At 42.4% G+C, this 18454-nt stretch overlaps 2 protein-coding genes across 6 annotated transcripts in view; both read left to right on the top strand.

Moving 5' to 3' along the window:
• The first annotated feature begins 524 nt into the window (after nucleotides 1-524).
• The window catches only part of LOC117557905 (protein NLRC3-like), a 39217-nt gene continuing 21287 nt past the window's right edge, over nucleotides 525-18454 (top strand). For 2 of the 4 annotated variants that reach the window (XM_034233900.1, XM_034233903.1), the window contains exons 1-4: nucleotides 525-734; nucleotides 3816-3958; nucleotides 4248-4382; nucleotides 10765-10808. In XM_034233900.1, the coding sequence (XP_034089791.1) occupies nucleotides 4258-4382; nucleotides 10765-10808 (169 nt within the window). In that variant the 5' untranslated portion in view covers nucleotides 525-734; nucleotides 3816-3958; nucleotides 4248-4257. Of the gene's footprint in view, nucleotides 735-3173; nucleotides 3408-3644; nucleotides 3959-4247; nucleotides 4383-10764; nucleotides 10809-18454 lie in introns of those variants that run through there. The other 2 variants (XM_034233902.1, XM_034233901.1) reach the window with 2 other exon arrangements.
• On the top strand, nucleotides 5216-10337 carry LOC117557906 (piggyBac transposable element-derived protein 3-like). 2 transcript variants are annotated; one of them, XM_034233907.1, is made up of 3 exons: nucleotides 5216-5314; nucleotides 6316-7331; nucleotides 8618-10337. In XM_034233907.1, the coding sequence occupies exons 1-3, from the start codon at nucleotides 5290-5292 to the stop codon at nucleotides 8885-8887; spliced, it is 1311 nt and encodes a 436-aa protein (XP_034089798.1). In that variant the 5' UTR covers nucleotides 5216-5289; the 3' UTR covers nucleotides 8888-10337. The 2 variants fall into 2 exon arrangements, with proteins under 2 accessions (XP_034089798.1, XP_034089797.1); XM_034233906.1 differs by lacking the exon at nucleotides 5216-5314 and having other exon boundaries at nucleotides 5323-7331.

The raw sequence follows: 18454 nt of genomic DNA on the forward strand, positions 1-18454 counted from the left end.
TGTATGGGAGCAGATTGCCGGGCACCCTTCCTATTTATACCGGAAGGAGGCCCGAGGGTGGGGCCCACCTGGCGGGTGGGCGTGGACTACAAGTGTTTCAGTGCTGCGCGGGGGCGCAAAGGGATAACCCAATAGCGATAGCCTTAGAGGGCTGCGCCAATACTCATAGAAGCTGGGTTACAGTAGGTAACCTCAGTTATGCCGTGTTATTCATGCCCTCCAAAAAGGAAATCATACCGTTTCCAAACCTAACTGTGCCGTACAAATCATTGAAATGTCTGTTTTGGCTTGACGCTGTGCACGCTCCCGCGAGGTGCAGCAGCCATGCATAACACGGCGCATGTGAACCGTCAACATGACGGGCAGCGAAAAAGTCTAGCGCAACCTCTGATATGTATATACAGTAATAGGGAAGAATTGAATGCACAGTTAACACCAGAGTACTTAAATAGCTCAACACTTTAATTCAGTGAGGTTTTGAATGCAGGATGTTTACTGGGTTATTTTCACTCAGTAATATTCATGTTTTTATTTCAATAACTTTGTTGAGCTCTGTTTATATCTCACTGAACAGAGTCCCTGGATGTGAACTGGTTCAGCTTGTAAGGCTGGTTATGAAACAAAGGGAGGAGCTGCAGACAGGGAGGGAAGTTGAAAGTGAAAATAATAAGACAGACTTGTCAGACTGCCAGACGCCATTTTACAGCTGGACGGAGCCGGAGGAGAACAACAGGGTGAGTGCTAACACCAGGATCTGCTTTAAACACATTCATTATTTACTCTGTCAGACTGATAACAAAACTTATTTGTTAAAAACCAGCGTCCTAGAGTCCAATGAGACTTCTGCAAACTCTGTTCATTTCCTGTTTGCTGATCCATCAGAGTTACAGAACATGTGAAGCTCTGCAGTCAAAATGGAGGCCGGCCTGAAGTCTGACTGATTTGATGTGTTTAACCCAGTTTATTACTATGATGGTTTGGATTGAAAAAAGCGTGTTATTATAATGTGTGTGTGTGTGTGTGCTGTTGTGCTCTAAGTGTGTGGGTGTAGTTTTCTGTTTGTCCACTTGATGGTAGTCCAAGCTCAGTGTTCTCCTCAAGTCTTTTCTGTGATCTCCACCTGAGCGATGAACAGAGGTGGAAGAAATACTCAGATCTTGTACTTGAGTAACAGTAGAAGTACTCAGATCTTGTACTTGATTAAAGTAGAAGTACTCAGATCTTGTACTTGAGTAAAAGTAGAAGTACTCAGGTCTTGTTCTTGAGTAACAGTAGAAGTACTCAGATCTTGTACTTGAGTAACAGTGGAAGTACTCAGATCTTGTACTTGAGTAAAAGTAGAAGTACTCAGATCTTGTACTTGAGTAAAAGTAGAAGTACTCAGATCTTGTTCTTGAGTAACAGTAGAAGTACTCAGATCTTGTACTTGAGTAACAGCAGCAGTACTCAGATCTTGTACTTGTGTTAAAGTAGAAGTACTCAAATCTTGTACTTGTGTTAAAGTAGAAGTACTCAGATCTTGTACTTGAGTAACAGCAGAAGTACTCAGATCTTGTACTTGAGTAACAGTAGAAGTACTCAGATCTTGTACTTGAGTAAAAGTAGAAGTACTCAGATCTTGTACTTGAGTAAAAGTAGAAGTACTCAGGTCTTGTTCTTGAGTAACAGTAGAAGTACTCAGATCTTGTACTTGAGTAACAGTAGAAGTACTCAGATCTTGTACTTGAGTAAAAGTAGAAGTACTCAGATCTTGTACTTGAGTAAAAGTAGAAGTACTCAGATCTTGTACTTGAGTAACAGTGGAAGTACTCAGATCTTGTACTTGAGTAAAAGTAGAAGTACTCAGATCTTGTACTTGAGTAAAAGTAGAAGTACTCAGGTATTGTACTTGAGTAAAAGTAGAAGTACTCAGGTCTTGTACTTGAGTAAAAGTATAAGTACTCAGATCTTGTACTTGAGTAACAGTAGAAGTACTCAGATCTTGTACTTGAGTAAAAGTAGAAGTACTCAGATCTTGTACTTGAGTAACAGTAGAAGTACTCAGATCTTGTACTTGTGTTAAAGTAGAAGTACTCAGATCTTGTACTTGTGTTAAAGTAGAAGTACTCAGATCTTGTACTTGTGTTAAAGTTGAAGTACTCAGATCTTGTACTTGAGTAACAGCAGCAGTACTCAGATCTTGTACTTGTGTTAAAGTAGAAGTACTCAGATCTTGTACTTGTGTTAAAGTAGAAGTACTCAGATCTTGTACTTGAGTAACAGCAGAAGTACTCAGATCTTGTTCTTGAGTAACAGTAGAAGTACTCAGATCTTGTACTTGAGTAAAAGTAGAAGTACTCACATCTTGTACTTGAGTAAAAGTAGAAGTACTCAGGTCTTGTTCTTGAGTAACAGTAGAAGTACTCAGATCTTGTACTTGAGTAACAGTAGAAGTACTCAGATCTTGTACTTGAGTAAAAGTAGAAGTACTCAGATCTTGTACTTGAGTAAAAGTAGAAGTACTCAGGTCTTGTTCTTGAGTAACAGTAGAAGTACTCAGATCTTGTACTTGAGTAACAGTAGAAATACTCAGATCTTGTACTTGAGTAAAAGTAGAAGTACTCAGGTATTGTACTTGAGTAAAAGTAGAAGTACTCAGGTCTTGTACTTGAGTAAAAGTAGAAGTACTCAGATCTTGTACTTGAGTAACAGTAGAAGTACTCAGATCTTGTACTTGAGTAAAAGTAGAAGTACTCAGATCTTGTACTTGAGTAAAAGTAGAAGTACTCAGGTCTTGTTCTTGAGTAACAGTAGAAGTACTCAGATCTTGTACTTGAGTAACAGTAGAAGTACTCAGATCTTGTACTTGAGTAAAAGTAGAAGTACTCAGATCTTGTACTTGAGTAAAAGTAGAAGTACTCAGGTCTTGTTCTTGAGTAACAGTAGAAGTACTCAGATCTTGTACTTGAGTAAAAGTAGAAGTACTCAGGTATTGTACTTGAGTAAAAGTAGAAGTACTCAGGTCTTGTACTTGAGTAAAAGTAGAAGTACTCAGATCTTGTACTTGAGTAACAGTAGAAGTACTCAGATCTTGTACTTGAGTAAAAGTAGAAGTACTCAGATCTTGTACTTGTGTTAAAGTAGAAGTACTCAGATCTTGTACTTGAGTAACAGCAGAAGTACTCAGATCTTGTAGTAGAAGTACTCAGATCGTGTACTTGAGTAACAGTAGAAATACTCAGATCATGTACTTGAGTAAAAGTAGAAGTACTCAGATCTTGTACTTGTTAGCTAAAACTACTGATTACAGAACTGGAAACACAGACTAAAGGTAATGTATATATATGTGTGACGGTGGAGAGAGAGACTGCTAAGGACAAACTCAATTTACAGTTGAGTTCATCATGTGCAGGAAGATAAACAAAATGGTGAGGATAACATCGGTCCAGCTCAGGCATCAATGGTTTACTTTGTATTTGATGTTTTATTTGTTCAATGGTGGATTAGAACTTTGAAATCATTAGAAATACATTAAAGAAATGTGTTTTGGTGCCAATAACAAAAAAGTCCTATCATCTCAAGTCCTAAACATATATATATATATATATATATATATATATATATATATATATATATATATATATATATATATATATATATATATATATTAGGGAATAATTGAATGCTCAGTTAACACTAGAGTACTTAAATACCTACACACTTTAACTGCAGTGAGGTTTTGAACGCAGGATGTTTACTGGGTTATTTTCACTCTGTGGTTTTAATACATTTATTTCAATAACTTTGTTGAGCTCTGTTTCTATCCCACTGAACAGAGTCCCTGGATGTGAACTGGTTCAGCTGGTAAGGCTGGTTACGAAACAAAGGGAGGAGCTGCAGACAGGTGAAGGAGTTAAAGTCCAAGTTTGAAGTCAGACTGATGCCATTTTACAGCTGGACGGAGCCGGAGGAGAACAGGGTGAGTGCTAACACCAGGATCTGCTTTAAACACATTATTTACTCTGTCAGACTGATAACAAAACTTCTTTGTTAAAAACCAGCGTCCTAGAGTCCAATGAGACTTCTGCAAACTCTGTTCATTTCCTGATCCATCAGAGTTACATAACATGTGCAGCTCTGCAGTCAAAATGGAGGCCGGCCTGAAGTCTGACTGATTTGATTTTTTTAAACCAAGTTTATTACTATGATGGTTTGGATTGAAAAAAGCGTGTTATCATAATGTGTGTGTGTGTGTGTGTGTGTCTCAGACTGGAGAAGATGAGTGCTTTAAAAGACGAGGAAGAGGACACACCTTCAGTCTCCGGCTGTCTCTCTCTGAAGAGTGACTGGTCTAAAGAATGGTTTGAAGACTTCAGAAATGAACCTGGACCCTCAGACACAAAGTAAGAGTTTCTGCTGTAACCTGACCTGAAGAGGATTCAGCTTTTAGAGTAAAAGTACTCAGATCTTGTACTTGAGTAACAGTAGAAGTACTCAGATCTTGTACTTTAGTAAAAGTAGAAGTACTCAGATCTTGTACTTGAGTAAAAGTAGAAGTACTCAGATCTTGTACTTGAGTAAAAGTAGAAGTACTCAGATATTGTTCTTGAGTAAAAGTAGAAGTACTCAGATATTGTACTTGAGTAAAATTAGAAGTACTCAGATCTGGTACTTCAGTAAAAGTAGAAGTACTCAGATCTTGTACTTTAATAAAAGTAGAAGTACTCAGGTCTTGTACTTGTTAGCTAAAACTAATGATTGTGTGTGTGTGTGTGTGTGTGTGTGTGTGTGTGTGTGTGTGTGTGTGTGTGTGTGTGTGGTGTGTGTGTGTGTGTGTGTGTGTGTGTGTGTGTGTGTGTGGTGTGTGTGTGTGTGTGTGTGTGTGTGTGTGTGTGTGTGTGTGTGTGTGTGTGTGTGTGTGTGTGTGTGTGTGTGTGTGTGTGTGTGTGGTGTGTGTGTGTGTGTGTGTGTGTGTGTGTGTGTGTGTGTGTGTGTGTGTGTGTGTGTGTGTGTGTGTGTGTGTGTGTGTGTGTGTGTGTGTGTGTGTGTGTGTGTGTGTGTGTGTGTGTGTGTGTGTGTGTGTGTGTGTGTGTGTGTGTGTGTGTGTGTGTGTGTGTGTGTGTGTGTGTGTGTGTGTGTGTGTGTGTGTGTGTGTGTGTGTGTGTGTGTGTGTGTGTGTGTTCCTGCTGTGTGTCTCAGCATGGCGCAGCTGCGTGCTTTCACAGATGAGGAACGAGGCCCGCTCTTCCGTCTCCGGCTGTCTCTCTCTGAAGAGTGACCGGTCTAAAGAATGGTTTGAAGACTTCAGAAATGAACCTGGACCCTCGGACACAAAGTAAGAGTTTCTGCTGTAAACTGACCTGAAGAGGATTCAGCTTTTATACAACCTAATATATTAAGGACATTTCAATATACAATTATATTGTTTCATTTCATTTTTATTTGTCCCGCTCATGGTACGCATAAACCAAATACGTACAATAATTGCCAACAAAACATGTCTCTACAAACACCATTGAGCGAAAAGGAGCAGGGAGAAGAATACAATCTTATATGCCCCGCCCCTTTCTAAACAAAATGAATACAAATAGATGGTCTGCCCTTCATAATAACAAAAACAAATGTTCACAGCCAAACATAACAGTACACCCTCATCTGAGTCCTACTGGAGAATAAGGTGGAAAGCGGCGCATAATAATAATACTACTAATAATAATAATAATAACAATAATAACAACAATAACAACACCAATAACAATGGGACCTGCAAAAAAGAATGGACATCACATCAAAGACATCAAAATTATTTAGCAATGCAGGACCAAAGTACATAGACTTATTCACATTCTGCTTCATATAGTCCCATCTTTCTTAATTTATACAATTTATTTAACTGAAAAGTACATATACAATTCTTTAGATCCTTTTGTTGAGAATTCCACGATTGTACACCAAATACCGAAATACACATTTGCTTAACCCTTAAGAGTCCCTGGGGCCATTTTCAGCCATTCAGGTTTTCAAGCCATTTTGGCTGTGTTGAATGAATATTGCTCAAACTTGCCAGAGGATATTCTTTTTTAGTTGTATATTGAATTGTCGTCTCAGTTTATTTAATTAGCCTAAAATGGCTAAGATACACAAAAAACGACAGATTAGTTCCTAGCGGAAAAAAAATGCCCCATTGACACAGAAGAGGCCACGGAGGACGCCTCAGAGGTGGGAACAGACCAGCTAGAGTCCAACTCAGACTCATCTGAAACTGAGAGCGGAGGGGAGTTGGAAGAAGCAGCTGCAGGATGGACTTGAAAAAATGTTTTGGTCTCCCACAAACAGAGACGCTCCGCTACGTCCCAGCAGCCAGAAGTTTGATCCTGGGACCAACACACTATGCTGTCGCCCGAATCAGTGACCCGGCATCCAGCTTTGCACTGCTGCTGACAGATGACATCCTGCAGCATATTGTGTCCATGACAAACCTGCATGGGAGACGGTCAATTGCAGAGTGGCGAGATATGGACACAGAGGAACTGCAGGCTTACGTGGGGCTGCTCATTTTGGTCGGTGTTTACAGATCAAAAAATGAATCGACCCTCAGCCTCTGGAGTGAGAAATTGGGACGGAGCATTTTCCGAGCCACGATGTCCCACAAGAGGTTTCACCAAATCAGCCGAACACTGCGGTTCGACGACAAGCTATCCCGACCGCGGCGCCGTGATGACAAGCTGGCTGCCTTCCGCAAAGTCTTGGATATGTGGACGCACCGCCTGCCGATGCTGTTCAGCCCATTCAGCGACGTCTGCGTGGATGAACAGCTCGTCCCATTCAGAGGCAGGTGCAGCTTCAAGCAGTACATGCCAAAAAAGCCGGCCAAATACGGGATAAAGATTTGGGCAAACTGTGATGTAAAATCATCCTCCGCCTGGAGACTGCAGGTGTATACAGGCCAAGCAGCTGGCAGTGGTCCTGAAGTCAACCAGGGGATGAGGGTGGTCCTGGAGATGACAGAGGGGCTCCAGGGACACATCATTACCTGTGACAATGTGTTCACGTCCTTCGCACTGGCTGAGGAGCTGCTCAGGAGAAAACTGGCCCTGGTTGGCACAATTCGCCCAAACAAGCCTGAGCTTCCCCCTATTTTGCTTCAGGCAAGAGCGAGAGCGATCCTCTCCTCCACCTTTGCCTTTCCGAAGACCCACACACTGGTCTCTTACATCCCTCGACGGGGCAGGAATGTGCTGCTTCTCAGCACGAAACACCGCAGTCCAGACGTAAGCGACGAAATGAAGAGAAAGCCAGTCATAATCAAAGACTACAACCGATGCAAAGGAGGTGTCGACAACCTTGATAAGGTAGGCACACATGTATTCTTACTAGGGCCGGGACTTTAACGCGTTAATTAAGATTAATTAATCACACAAAAATTAACGCGTTAAAAAAATTAACGCATTTTAATCGCACTTATTTTTGCACCGCGGAACGTTTCTCACTGGATGAGTTTCAGGCGTACCGATTATACTGGAGCACCAACTAACGTTCATGACTTCAGACAACAACAAACCACAGTGAACAACAGTGGGAAATGTTGTTTTAAAAAACGGACGGATGGAAGCGTCGATAAGAGCACGGTTGTGTGCAAATTATGCAAAAAGGAATTCGCATATCACCGCAGCACATCAAGCCTCAAGTATCACCTCAATGCAAAACATATAGCAGCTAGCGTGGAAGCTAGCGTGGACGCTAGCCTCTTTTATCGCGTTCACACCAAAAAGAGCCGGTACTAAAATGAGTTCATGAGAACCTTTTTACCCCCACGAAAGTCCCTGCTAGAGAGCAGAGAGCTGCTAGAGAGCAGGGACTTTCGTACGGCTCTCTTGTGAGAAAAGAGCTATATTTCTGATTGGCTGGGCGGATTGCAAACCACGCCCCGTAAAACTCCCAAAAAGTTTTGTGAAGCCGCCATTTTATTATCCTCGCATTAGCATTATTAGCATTAGCCCAGCGCAGAAACGCAGAGAGACTAACTTATGGCAACACACAATAAAACATGGGAGCGGTGGAGATGAGGAGGTGTCGGCGTTCTGGCGATTTACTCGGAAGGCTGCTGGGACTCCCAGCAGCTTCTACTGAAGCCTTCCCCAACTCCGGGGACTTCCGGCCGGGGACTTTGGGCGGCAGTATACGCCGTGAAGTGGTTTGCGGCCTGCCAGTAAACCCAAAGCAGAAGAAGAACAAGTGACGTCAGCGGCTTCATTTGACTAATCCACCCCCAGGTTCAAAGACTTCTCATGAACTAAGTTCTCATGAACCTTTGTGGGAAAAGTACTGCGGTGTGAATGCGCCTAATGGTATACTAAAATCCATGTGAAAAAAATTGCTTCTCACTGTTCTTAGGTCAAATATTTATATGTGATTAAAAATGCGATTAATTTCGATTAATTAATTACAAAGCCTCTAATTAATTAGATTAATTTTTTTAATCGAGTCCCGGCCCTAATTCTTACTCTTATATTCTTGTCTGAAATATATGTAGGTTTTTTTCAAAGAGCATTTTCCTATAAAATAATTCATATTTGCATCATGAGAGAAAATGCTTGGCATCATTTATTCAAATTGTCTTGTTTTATGTTTTTGTTAGGTTGTTGCCACAGGAGGAGAACAAATCGCTGGCCACTTGCCCTCTTCCACAACCTGGTTGACATTTCTCATTACAACGCCTACGTCCTGTGGACATCAATGGAGCCATCCTGGCAGCAGCAGAAACCATACAGGAGGGAAGAGGTGGGAGAAATGCTGGCGACCCCACACATCAAGAAGAGAGGGCTGCTCATCAGCCGCTGCAACAATGGTGTCAGATCTGCAGGGTGCTGCTGCAGGCCCCTCTCTCATCAGTGAACGGAAGAGCTAGGAGCCACTTTTGCATGGACAGAAGAGTTTGCAGCACCTGCTGCAAATGTGGGAAATGCATATGCAAGGGCCACAGTCTGTCCATTTGCAGCCCCTGCTCCACCTGAGCTGGACTCTCACAGCCAGACACACAGTGTTCATTCAATGTTCATCTTTGTAAAATAAATGTTTTTCTGGTTCAAAATGATTCATTTTAGTCAGGCTGGAGTAGCTTTAAAAGATTTACTCTTTGAAAGTGGGAAAAAATATGAATATATCATATTTTTATAGCAGTTTTTGTGATGGTGGCATTTTCTGGCCTCAGGAACACGAGTGTGAGTTTTTGTTTAAATCTGACACTGCAAAAAAAATAACAATGCATTCAAATACATTTTGCTGCCAATCATTGACTAATATAGGGACCTAATAATAACAATAATCAAATATTCCTTGAAATGTATTTTTGGAAAATTATTCTAGTTTTTTTCAATAAAAAAACTGGAGTTTTTTCAACAAACTGGCATTTCAAGGGTTAAAATCCCAAAAATATAATTCATTTTTCATATGTGTATGTCAGGCTGGAGTAGTTTTAAAAGACTCACTCTTTGAAAGTGGAAATAAATATGAATATATCATATTTTTATAGCAGTTTTTGTGAAGGTGGCATTTTATAGCCTTAGGAACAAATACGTTTTGTTTTTTAAGGGACTCTTAAGGGTTAAGAGTAGTCCTTGCATATGGATGCTTAAAGTTTAATTTCCTTCTGTGGTCTTCCTTGTCTGATCCAAAAACAAACAACTGTTGTAAACATGCTGGTAACATTCTGCTCTTTGCCCTGTGCATTACTGATAATGTCTGCAGCTCAGCTCTTGAGTTTCAAGAGTCCTGACTTAACAAACAGTCTGTTGGTGTGTTCTCTCGAGTCAGCTTTATGAATTCTTCTTACTGCCCTTTTCTGTAATATTGATAATGGCTTTATGTTGCTCATATACGTGTTGCCCCACACTTCTATACAATAAATGAAAAATGGCAAAATGAGTGAACAGTACAACATCCTCAATGCCTTGTAATCTAGCAAATACTTTGCCTTGTTTAGAACAGAAATATTCCTGGACACTTTGGTTTTAACATGTGCTATGTGTGTGATGTCAGGTTTTCATCCAGCGTCACACCAAGAATCAAAATTCAGAAACCCTTTCAATAAAAACTCCATCAATGGACAGTGAAATGTTTTCATCTTTTTTGCTATGAGCAAAAACCATAAACTTTGTTTTATTCAAATTTAGAGTTAACTTATTTTCATCAAACCATCTTTTAAGTTTGACCATTTCATGTCCAATACACTTTGCTAACATGTTGAAATCATCTCCTGAACTAAAGAAATTGGTGTCATCTGCAAACAACACAAATTGCAATAATGTTGACGTTTCACATGTCATTGATGTACAAAATAAAAAGTTTAGGCCCTAAAACCGAGCCCTTTGGGACACATTCTATGTTCATACACTCCGATGTACTACCAGCACATTTTACATATTGTTGTCTGTTATCTAAATAACTTTTTAACCAATCTAGAACTACTATTAATAGGTAATGGTCCATGGTGTCAAATGCCTTTTTTAAGTCAATAAATACACCTATTGTGTATTTCTTTCTTTCTATAGCTGTTGTAATTTCAGATATAACAGAGTTTTGTGAGATTACATGTAGAGTCAATGCAAAGACCCAGATCTGTGCCTGGCAACACGAAGGAAGTGAAGATGTGAAATTCATGTCACCTGCGTAATCGTGCAGAGTGACACATTTAATCTTGAGTGTAAAGTTTGTGACGCTCTGCCCATTGGAGAGAATCAGCTCCACTAATGCAAAGTGCTATAAAGAATGTGTTCATCTCCACAGAGGGAAGAGGAGAAGTGCTGCCAGTCAGACCAGAACTGTACGAGGTAAGAGGAACTCATGCAGCGCTTTATTCCTCTTTGTGAAGCTGACCGTTGAGCGGCCCGACCAAGCCAGGAGGCAGAGAGTTCAAATATAACCCGGTGTGGGCATTTATTAAATCATGGGCACATGATTCACAGCCTCAATATGACTGTTACCAGTGCACACAGTCACCAGCAACAAGGATCTCACACACACCAACAGGAAAATATAATAGATAATCTCCTCTCACACATCCCTGAAACTGGCCCTCCCGCTGTACTTCTCGGAGACTTCAACCTCCAGACGGGGAAGATAGACGAACTAACATCTCTGTTAACCGCCTTTGCTTTCTCACTGTCTCCGTCCCCACCGACTCATAAAGCTGGCAATGTCCTTGATCTCATATTCTCAAGGAACTGCGCTACTTCTAACCTCTCTGTAAACCCGCTCCACACATCCGATCACTTCTTCATTTCATTCTCTCTATCCCTTTCCAAACATAACAAACTAATCTCTTCTCATCCTGCACTTGTCCGCCGTAACCTTCGCTCCCTCTCCCCCTCTACCTTTGCCTCATCGGTGCTCTCAGCCCTCCCTTCCTCGGACTCGTTCCAACTCCTACCTCCAAACTCTGCTGCAGAAACTCTCCTCTCTACTCTCTCATCCTCTCTGGACTCTCTCTGTCCTCTCACATCTCGGCAGGCTCGTCAGTCCCCTCCTGCTCCCTGGCTAAATGATGCACTGCGTGCTAATAGAACCGTCCTTCGGGCAGCAGAGCTGAAAACAGTGGAAATCCAAACACCGTGACGACCTCCTAACCTATCAGGCTCTCCTCTCCTCTTTCTCTGCTTCGATCTCTCAGGCAAAAAGCACTTTCTTTCAAGATAAGATCCAATCTTCCTATTCCAATCCTAAAAAACTATTTTCCATCTTCTCCACCCTCTTGGACCCTCCAAAAGCTCCTCCCCCCTCCTCACTTCTGTCAAGCGACTTTGTTACCCACTTTGAAAAAAAGGTTGATGATATTCGCTCTTCTTTTTCTGACTCACCTTTACTCACCGCTGGGTCACCAGACCTTCCTTCCACCAACACACTAACCTCCTTTTCCCCTCTCTCTCCAAGTGAGGTTCTTACTGTAGAAGTTGTCAATACTTCTTAATACATGCATGTGTGTATGTAGAAGGAATACACAATGCATAGAATATTTATGACCACAGCATGTACAGTGAACCTGTACGTTGCATGCGACTAACAACTGAATGCCTATTACCTTAACACGTCACCGTGTGACGCACCAGCTACGGTGGCCTGCAAAGGACAAACTTAATCATATGAGAATGATCTACATCCCTTCTCTTTAGCTGATGTTTCTATCTGAAAGTAAATAACATTTAAGGCAGATGATATTGAACATTCCTTTAGCATTTGGTGACACAAACAATAAACCATTACTAAATACCTTACCAGGTAACAGGAAAAAGGAAATGACTAAACATATCACTTTAACAAGATTGTCCAACAGTGTTACTGCACATATTTAGGGTTTGGTTTGCATGTGCGACCTGATCGTGTTATGTATGGTGTGTCACTGTTGTTGCAAGGGAAATGTGATGTGTGTCTTGATAGTGAAGGGGAACTGTTCTGTGTCAGCCTGCTGTTTCTCTCAGGTGTGTGTGGTGTGTGGGGTACACGGTCCATCATAGAGGGGTCGGTGTTGTGAGGGTCGAAATCTTGAGGCTGCTGTTGCTGGGGCGACGGCTCGGGAACAGGAATGATGTGACGACGATTCCGTCTGTATGAAGTCCCGTTGGCTTGGATTATGTAAGAGCGTGGTTTCTCGCTCACTTCCTTGACAACGCCAAGCCGATCATATCCTTTTGGGGTCTGCATCCTGATCACTTGTCCCTCTGCCAGGGGTTTCAGAGGAGAACTTGAGATGTCATAGTGGCGCTTTAGGATGAGCCGCTTGTTGAGGAGTTGTGTTCTGATTAGTTGTGCATCTTTTGGATTTGGCTGTAACAGTTTGGTGCTCACTGGGATGGCTGCACGTGTTTGTCGCGACATCAGGCGTTCAGCAGGAGAGCCTAACGTCAGATCACGGGGAATGTTTCTGAGATTTATCAGGTTGAGGAAGACATCTGTGCCATCTCTGTGTGAACGTTCCATCAACTGTTTTGTACTGCGGACTGCTCTCTCTGCTAGTCCGTTTGACTGTGGGTATTCAGGACTGCTGGTGATGTGAACAAAGTCCCACTGTTTTGCAAAGTCCTTGAAATGTTGACTGGCGTACTGTCCAGCATTATCAGAGATGAGTGTGTGGTGTGCCGAAAACAGAGAAATGTCTCTTCAATTTAGTTATCACAGTTGATGAGGTCACATCCCGGAGAAGGTCGCTTTCAAACCAGCCAGAGTACGAGTCAACCAGCACCTGATACCGTTTTCCATGCCACTCGAAGATGTCTGTTGCCACTGTGGACCATGGGAGATCTGGCACAGGATGAAGCTGGAGGGGCTCCTTTTGCTGATGGGATCTGGTGCTGTTGCACACTGCACATGAAAGCAACTCCTCAGTGATGTCTCTAGACATTTCTGGCCAAAAGATGATGCTTCTTGCTCTGCGTTTGGTTGCTTCAATGCCGGAGTGTCCTCTGTGCACTATTTTGATGTACTCTCTGTGCAGGGACTGAGGAATGACAGTTTTATGGCCTTTCATGACAATTCCCTCTTCTACTGTCATTTCATCTCTGTAGGGAAAGAAGAGACGGACAGCAGGTTGGAGCTGATTCTGTCGGATGGGCCATCCTCTATTAATGACTGCACTGAGGGCTTGCAGATCTTCGTCCTCTGCTGTGTGCTTTCTGAGTTCTTCCAGGCGGGCTGTGGAGATGTAGCTCACAGACATAACTTCATAAGCATCATTTTCAGCAGGGCTTTGAGATGTTTGTGCGGTTGGGGCACGTGAAAGAGTGTCTGCTACATACATATACTTGCCCTTTTTGTACACCAAACTGATGTCGTAGCTCTGTAGCCGGAGCAACATTCTCTGCAGGCGGGCAGGGGCTGTGTGGATGGGCTTCTTTAAGATAGTCACTAAAGGTTGGTGGTCAGTCTCCACCACTACAGGCTTTCCAAACACATAGTCTTTGAATTTTGTACAGGCAAACACGACAGCTAGCAGTTCTTTTTCAATTTGTGCATACCTCGTCTCTGTGTCAGTGAGGGTGCGTGATGCAAACGCTACTGGCCTGCCATCTTGCATGCACGCTGCTCCAAGTCCGTAGCATGACGCATCACAGGTGAGCGTGACTGGTCTTTTGCTGATACCTTCTGCTAGAAACAGGTCTCACTGCATCAACACTGGTAGCTTGAATGGCTAACGTCCTGCTGCTTTCCTCTGTCATTTCGTGTATACGGCAGACTGAAACAGCTTTAGCAAGTGTCAGTTCACTGTCTCTCAACAGAGTTTTTCTTAAAGAATCATTGATTATGCCACATACTATTCTGTCACAGATTAGTTCCTCAGCTAAATCTCCAAAATGGCAACTCTTAGCTTTTATCTTCAGATCGCTGATGAATGACTCAATGCTCTCACATTGCTTCTGATTTCTTGAATGAAACTTGTGCCTTTCCATTATTTTGTTATGTTGAGGGTTGCATATTTCACTGAATTTCCGTATCAAACAGTCCGGGTCCTCCCTTGATTCAGCTGGGGAGATCACCGCACCGTCGGGGCCTGGCGCGCGCACTTCAGCTGCATACATAAAGGATCGTTCACGTTCAATGGCTTCTGGTCCAGCGAGATTGAGCAGGATGTGAGCCTTAGTCCTGGCAGCCTTGTCTGGGTGCGCTGCGGCGATGAATATTTCATATTCCCTCTCGAAGATCCGCCAGCTCTCCGCGACGTTTCCATCAAACGTAACAGGGTCCGGACGGCGAAATCCATCCGCCATTGTAGCTGGGGCTAGCTTCAGCCAGCTAGTTAGCGTTAGCACGGTCCGTGGAAAAAAAATTCTCCAGACGAGAGGAGAGGCTCGTGCCGTCTTCTGACACCATGTAGAAGTTGTCAATACTTCTTAATACATGCATGTGTGTATGTACAAGGAATACACAATGCATAGGCAAGTGGTGGCTTTATTTACAGCATGTACAGTGAACATGTACGTTGCATGCCGACTAACAACTGAATGCCTATTACCTTAACACGTCACCGTCAGTCTCAAGGAGGCAAGAGTAAACCCTCTCCTAAAGAAACCCACTCTCAACCCGTCTGATGTTATAAACTACAGGCCTGTCTCTCTCCTCCCGTTCCTGTCTAAAACACTTGAACGCGCTGTCTTTAAACAACTCTCCTGTTATCCCAGTTTCCCTCTGCGCTTCGCACTGAGAGTTTTTAACTCATTCTCTATTTTATCAGGCTCTTCAGCCATCATGACATCATTTCCTTGTCCTTAGGATAACACTTTATCAATTATTTTGATCGTTCAATCCGCACTTTAATCCAAACATTGCGTCGTCACAAACATTTCTCTCTGCTCCATTCCGTTTCCTTTTATCTTGGCAGGCATCCAGCATATATCCACATCCCGATCATGTTTAATGTCTTTCTTCTGGCTTAAGAGTTCATCTCATTCCTAATATTAGTCCATTTACTCACTGTTCTTGATCCGTCCTTTGTTTACTCGCGGCCCTCCGCATGGCTCAACAGCTGATTGTTGCGCAATCCTTACGCTCTGTCCACGGAGTATCCTTTTTCCATTCACAAATCACAAAACCGGGATTCCAGTCAGCGATGCGTCTTTAACATCAGTTATTCCAGCGGTCCAGAGTCTTTGACTATGTCGTGGCCCATTCTTGTGGCATATCTAAAACTGTACCACGTCAACAGGGATCCGCTTCTTGACTCACACGTTAAAAACCATCCAAATAAAGCTCTGTAGTCGCTGATTTCTTTGCCTTCCTCGGCCGATTTATTTACTTCCATATATTTAAACAAACAAAATAAACAAAACGATCAGTGTAACGTGAGGTCAAAGACTGTTCTGATTCCCCGTTCATTGCTGGAGACAATTTCCTCCCCACGCTCAGTCCCACCCTTTCCTATATCACAGGTGTGGCTCGCAGTAAATCAAGGTTTTTCTCCGAATATTTAATTCGGTACTAATACATAAATGGAAAGAATATATTAAGATCAAAATTAATAAGAAAATAATACACTCATTGTCAACACAGAAAATGGCTCTAACATTCCAGCCCCTAATTGCATAGAATATAGCAATTACAACAAATAATAAATAGAGCCAATATTCAAAACAAATATTCATTTTCTTCTTGTCAGAGTTCATAGATGAGATTCTTCTGGAGTTCAAAAAAATCGATTTTTCTAGCTTCAGCCAGTAGTAGTCCACTTAGTCTCCAGCTTCCAGGAGCAAACAGAGTTTGTTGACAGGCCTCTGTAAAACACTTGTTTTTGTTTGAACTAGAACACTTCGGACAAGCCCTTTACTTCCTGGCAGGGTCTTCAGAATCCGTCCTAGCACCCAGGAGTTTCTGGGAGCCGAATCGTCCACAATAACAACGAGATCTCCAGGAAGAAAGTTCCTTCTAATCTTATTCCATTTATTTCGCTGTTGCATTGTTGGAAGATATTCTCTGACCCATCTCTTCCAGAAAAGATCAGCCAGATATTGTACCTGTCTCCATTTTCTTCTTGAGTACAGGTCCTCCTTCACGAAGAGTCCAGGTGGCATAACAGGATGAGTTTTGAGCAGAAGCAGATGATTAGGTGTTAAAGGCTCCACATCATTCAAGTCATTGGTTATGGTTGTGATGAGTCTATCATTCATTATAGCTTCCACCTCACATAAGGCTGTTTGCAATGCCTCATCATCCATGACTTGTTCTCTTACCACAGAGCTCAGAATCTTTTTTAGTGACTTGATGAGTCGCTCCCATACGCATCCGTGGTGAGGGCCTGCTGCTGGGTTTAATATCCACTCGATCCCTTCTTGGAGAAGGTTGCTTTGGATTTTGTCGTGGTTTAGTTCTTTTAATGATTGTTCAAGCTCTTTTTGTGCACCAATGAAATGTGTACCTTGATCAGATCTGATGGTTTTCACAGTACCTCTACGACATAAGAATCTCCGTATTGCAATGATGCAGGAGTTTGTGTCCAAACTACTAGCCACTTCAAGGTGGATTGCACGGCTAGTAAGGCATGTGAAGATTACACCCCATCGTTTTACATTAGTCCGACCTCGCTTTATCTCAAACGGTCCAAAATAGTCCATGCCAACTGCAGTGAAAGGTGGCAAATCTGGCATCACGCGGTCCTGAGGAAGATCTGCCATCTTTTGCTCTCTTACTTTAGACTGCATACGTCTGCAGAAAACACACTTTCTGATGATCTTTCGTGCTGAGGAGTTTGCAGAGGACATCCAATATTTTTGTCCTAGTTTAGACAGCATGTGATTTCTTCCAGAGTGACCAACTTGAATGTGTATGTGTCTTAGAATGATTTCTGATATGTGGGATTTTTTGGGCAGGATTATGGGATTCTTAGCGTTTACTGGCATAGCTGATCTGTTAATCCTCCCCCCAACTCTCAGTATACCTTGATCAAGGATTGGGTCCATTTTTAATATAGGGCTGTCCTTTTGGCAGTATTTCCTTTTTTCAAGGAGGTTAATGTCCTGTGCAAAGTGTTTCCTTTGTTCAAATGCAAGTATGGCCATTTCAGCATTGTCCATATCTTCCACAGTCAGATTTGTGTTGACGGTCACTTTAAAGTTTATGGCCCGTTCCTTCAGTGAATCATTACTCGGCAGCAATCCAGGGTTTGTCACCTTCCTTCTTTGAGTGATCTCCAAGAGCAATCTTTTCCATTTCAGGATCCAAGCTACAGCTTTTTTCCGGCTGTTCCAATCTGAGTAGTGCTCAATTAGTTCACTTGTGGGACTTTTCCCCTCAATACTCATCACATTTACAGTGACATTCCTTTTCACTTCAGGATCATCTGGTGAAAGAGATCTTTGTGACCTTTTGTCTGGGTTCCCTGGCCACTGAGACTCCTCCTCTTGCAGGAATTCGGGTCCATGTAGCCATCTTTTAGACTTTAGGAAGGCTTCAATGTTTAGCCCCCGGGAAGCATCATCGGCCGGATTTCGTTTGGAGTCCACATATCTCCACTGAGTCTCATTTGACATGTCGTGAATAACTGCAATCCGATTAGCTACAAAAGTGTGGAATCGCTTGGTTTGATTGCAGATATATTTAAGTACAGACTGGCTGTCTGTCCAAAAGATGGACTCTTGGAGGTTTAGCTGTAGCGCTGAGCATAACATCCGATCCATCCTTGCAGCTAGGGTGGCTGCTGTAAGCTCCAGTCTGGGTATAGTCATCTTTTTGAGAGGGGTTACTCTAGCCTTGCCCATCACTAAAGCAACATGAACTTCACCCAAACTGTTGACACATCTGAGATAACTTGCAGTGCCGTATCCTTGCTCACTGGCATCACTAAAGTGATGCAACTGCATGGTTTCCACTTGGCCAAAATCCTCAGGTTTGAAGCATCTGCTAACCTGCAAATGTTTTAATTGTTCCAACTCAGTCAGCCATTTTTCATATGGTTTGGAGAACTGACCAGGGATTGTTACATCCCATCCACACTTAG

This window comes from Gymnodraco acuticeps, unplaced genomic scaffold (assembly GCF_902827175.1).
Source record: "Gymnodraco acuticeps unplaced genomic scaffold, fGymAcu1.1, whole genome shotgun sequence".
Taxonomy (NCBI): Eukaryota; Metazoa; Chordata; class Actinopteri; order Perciformes; family Bathydraconidae; genus Gymnodraco; species Gymnodraco acuticeps.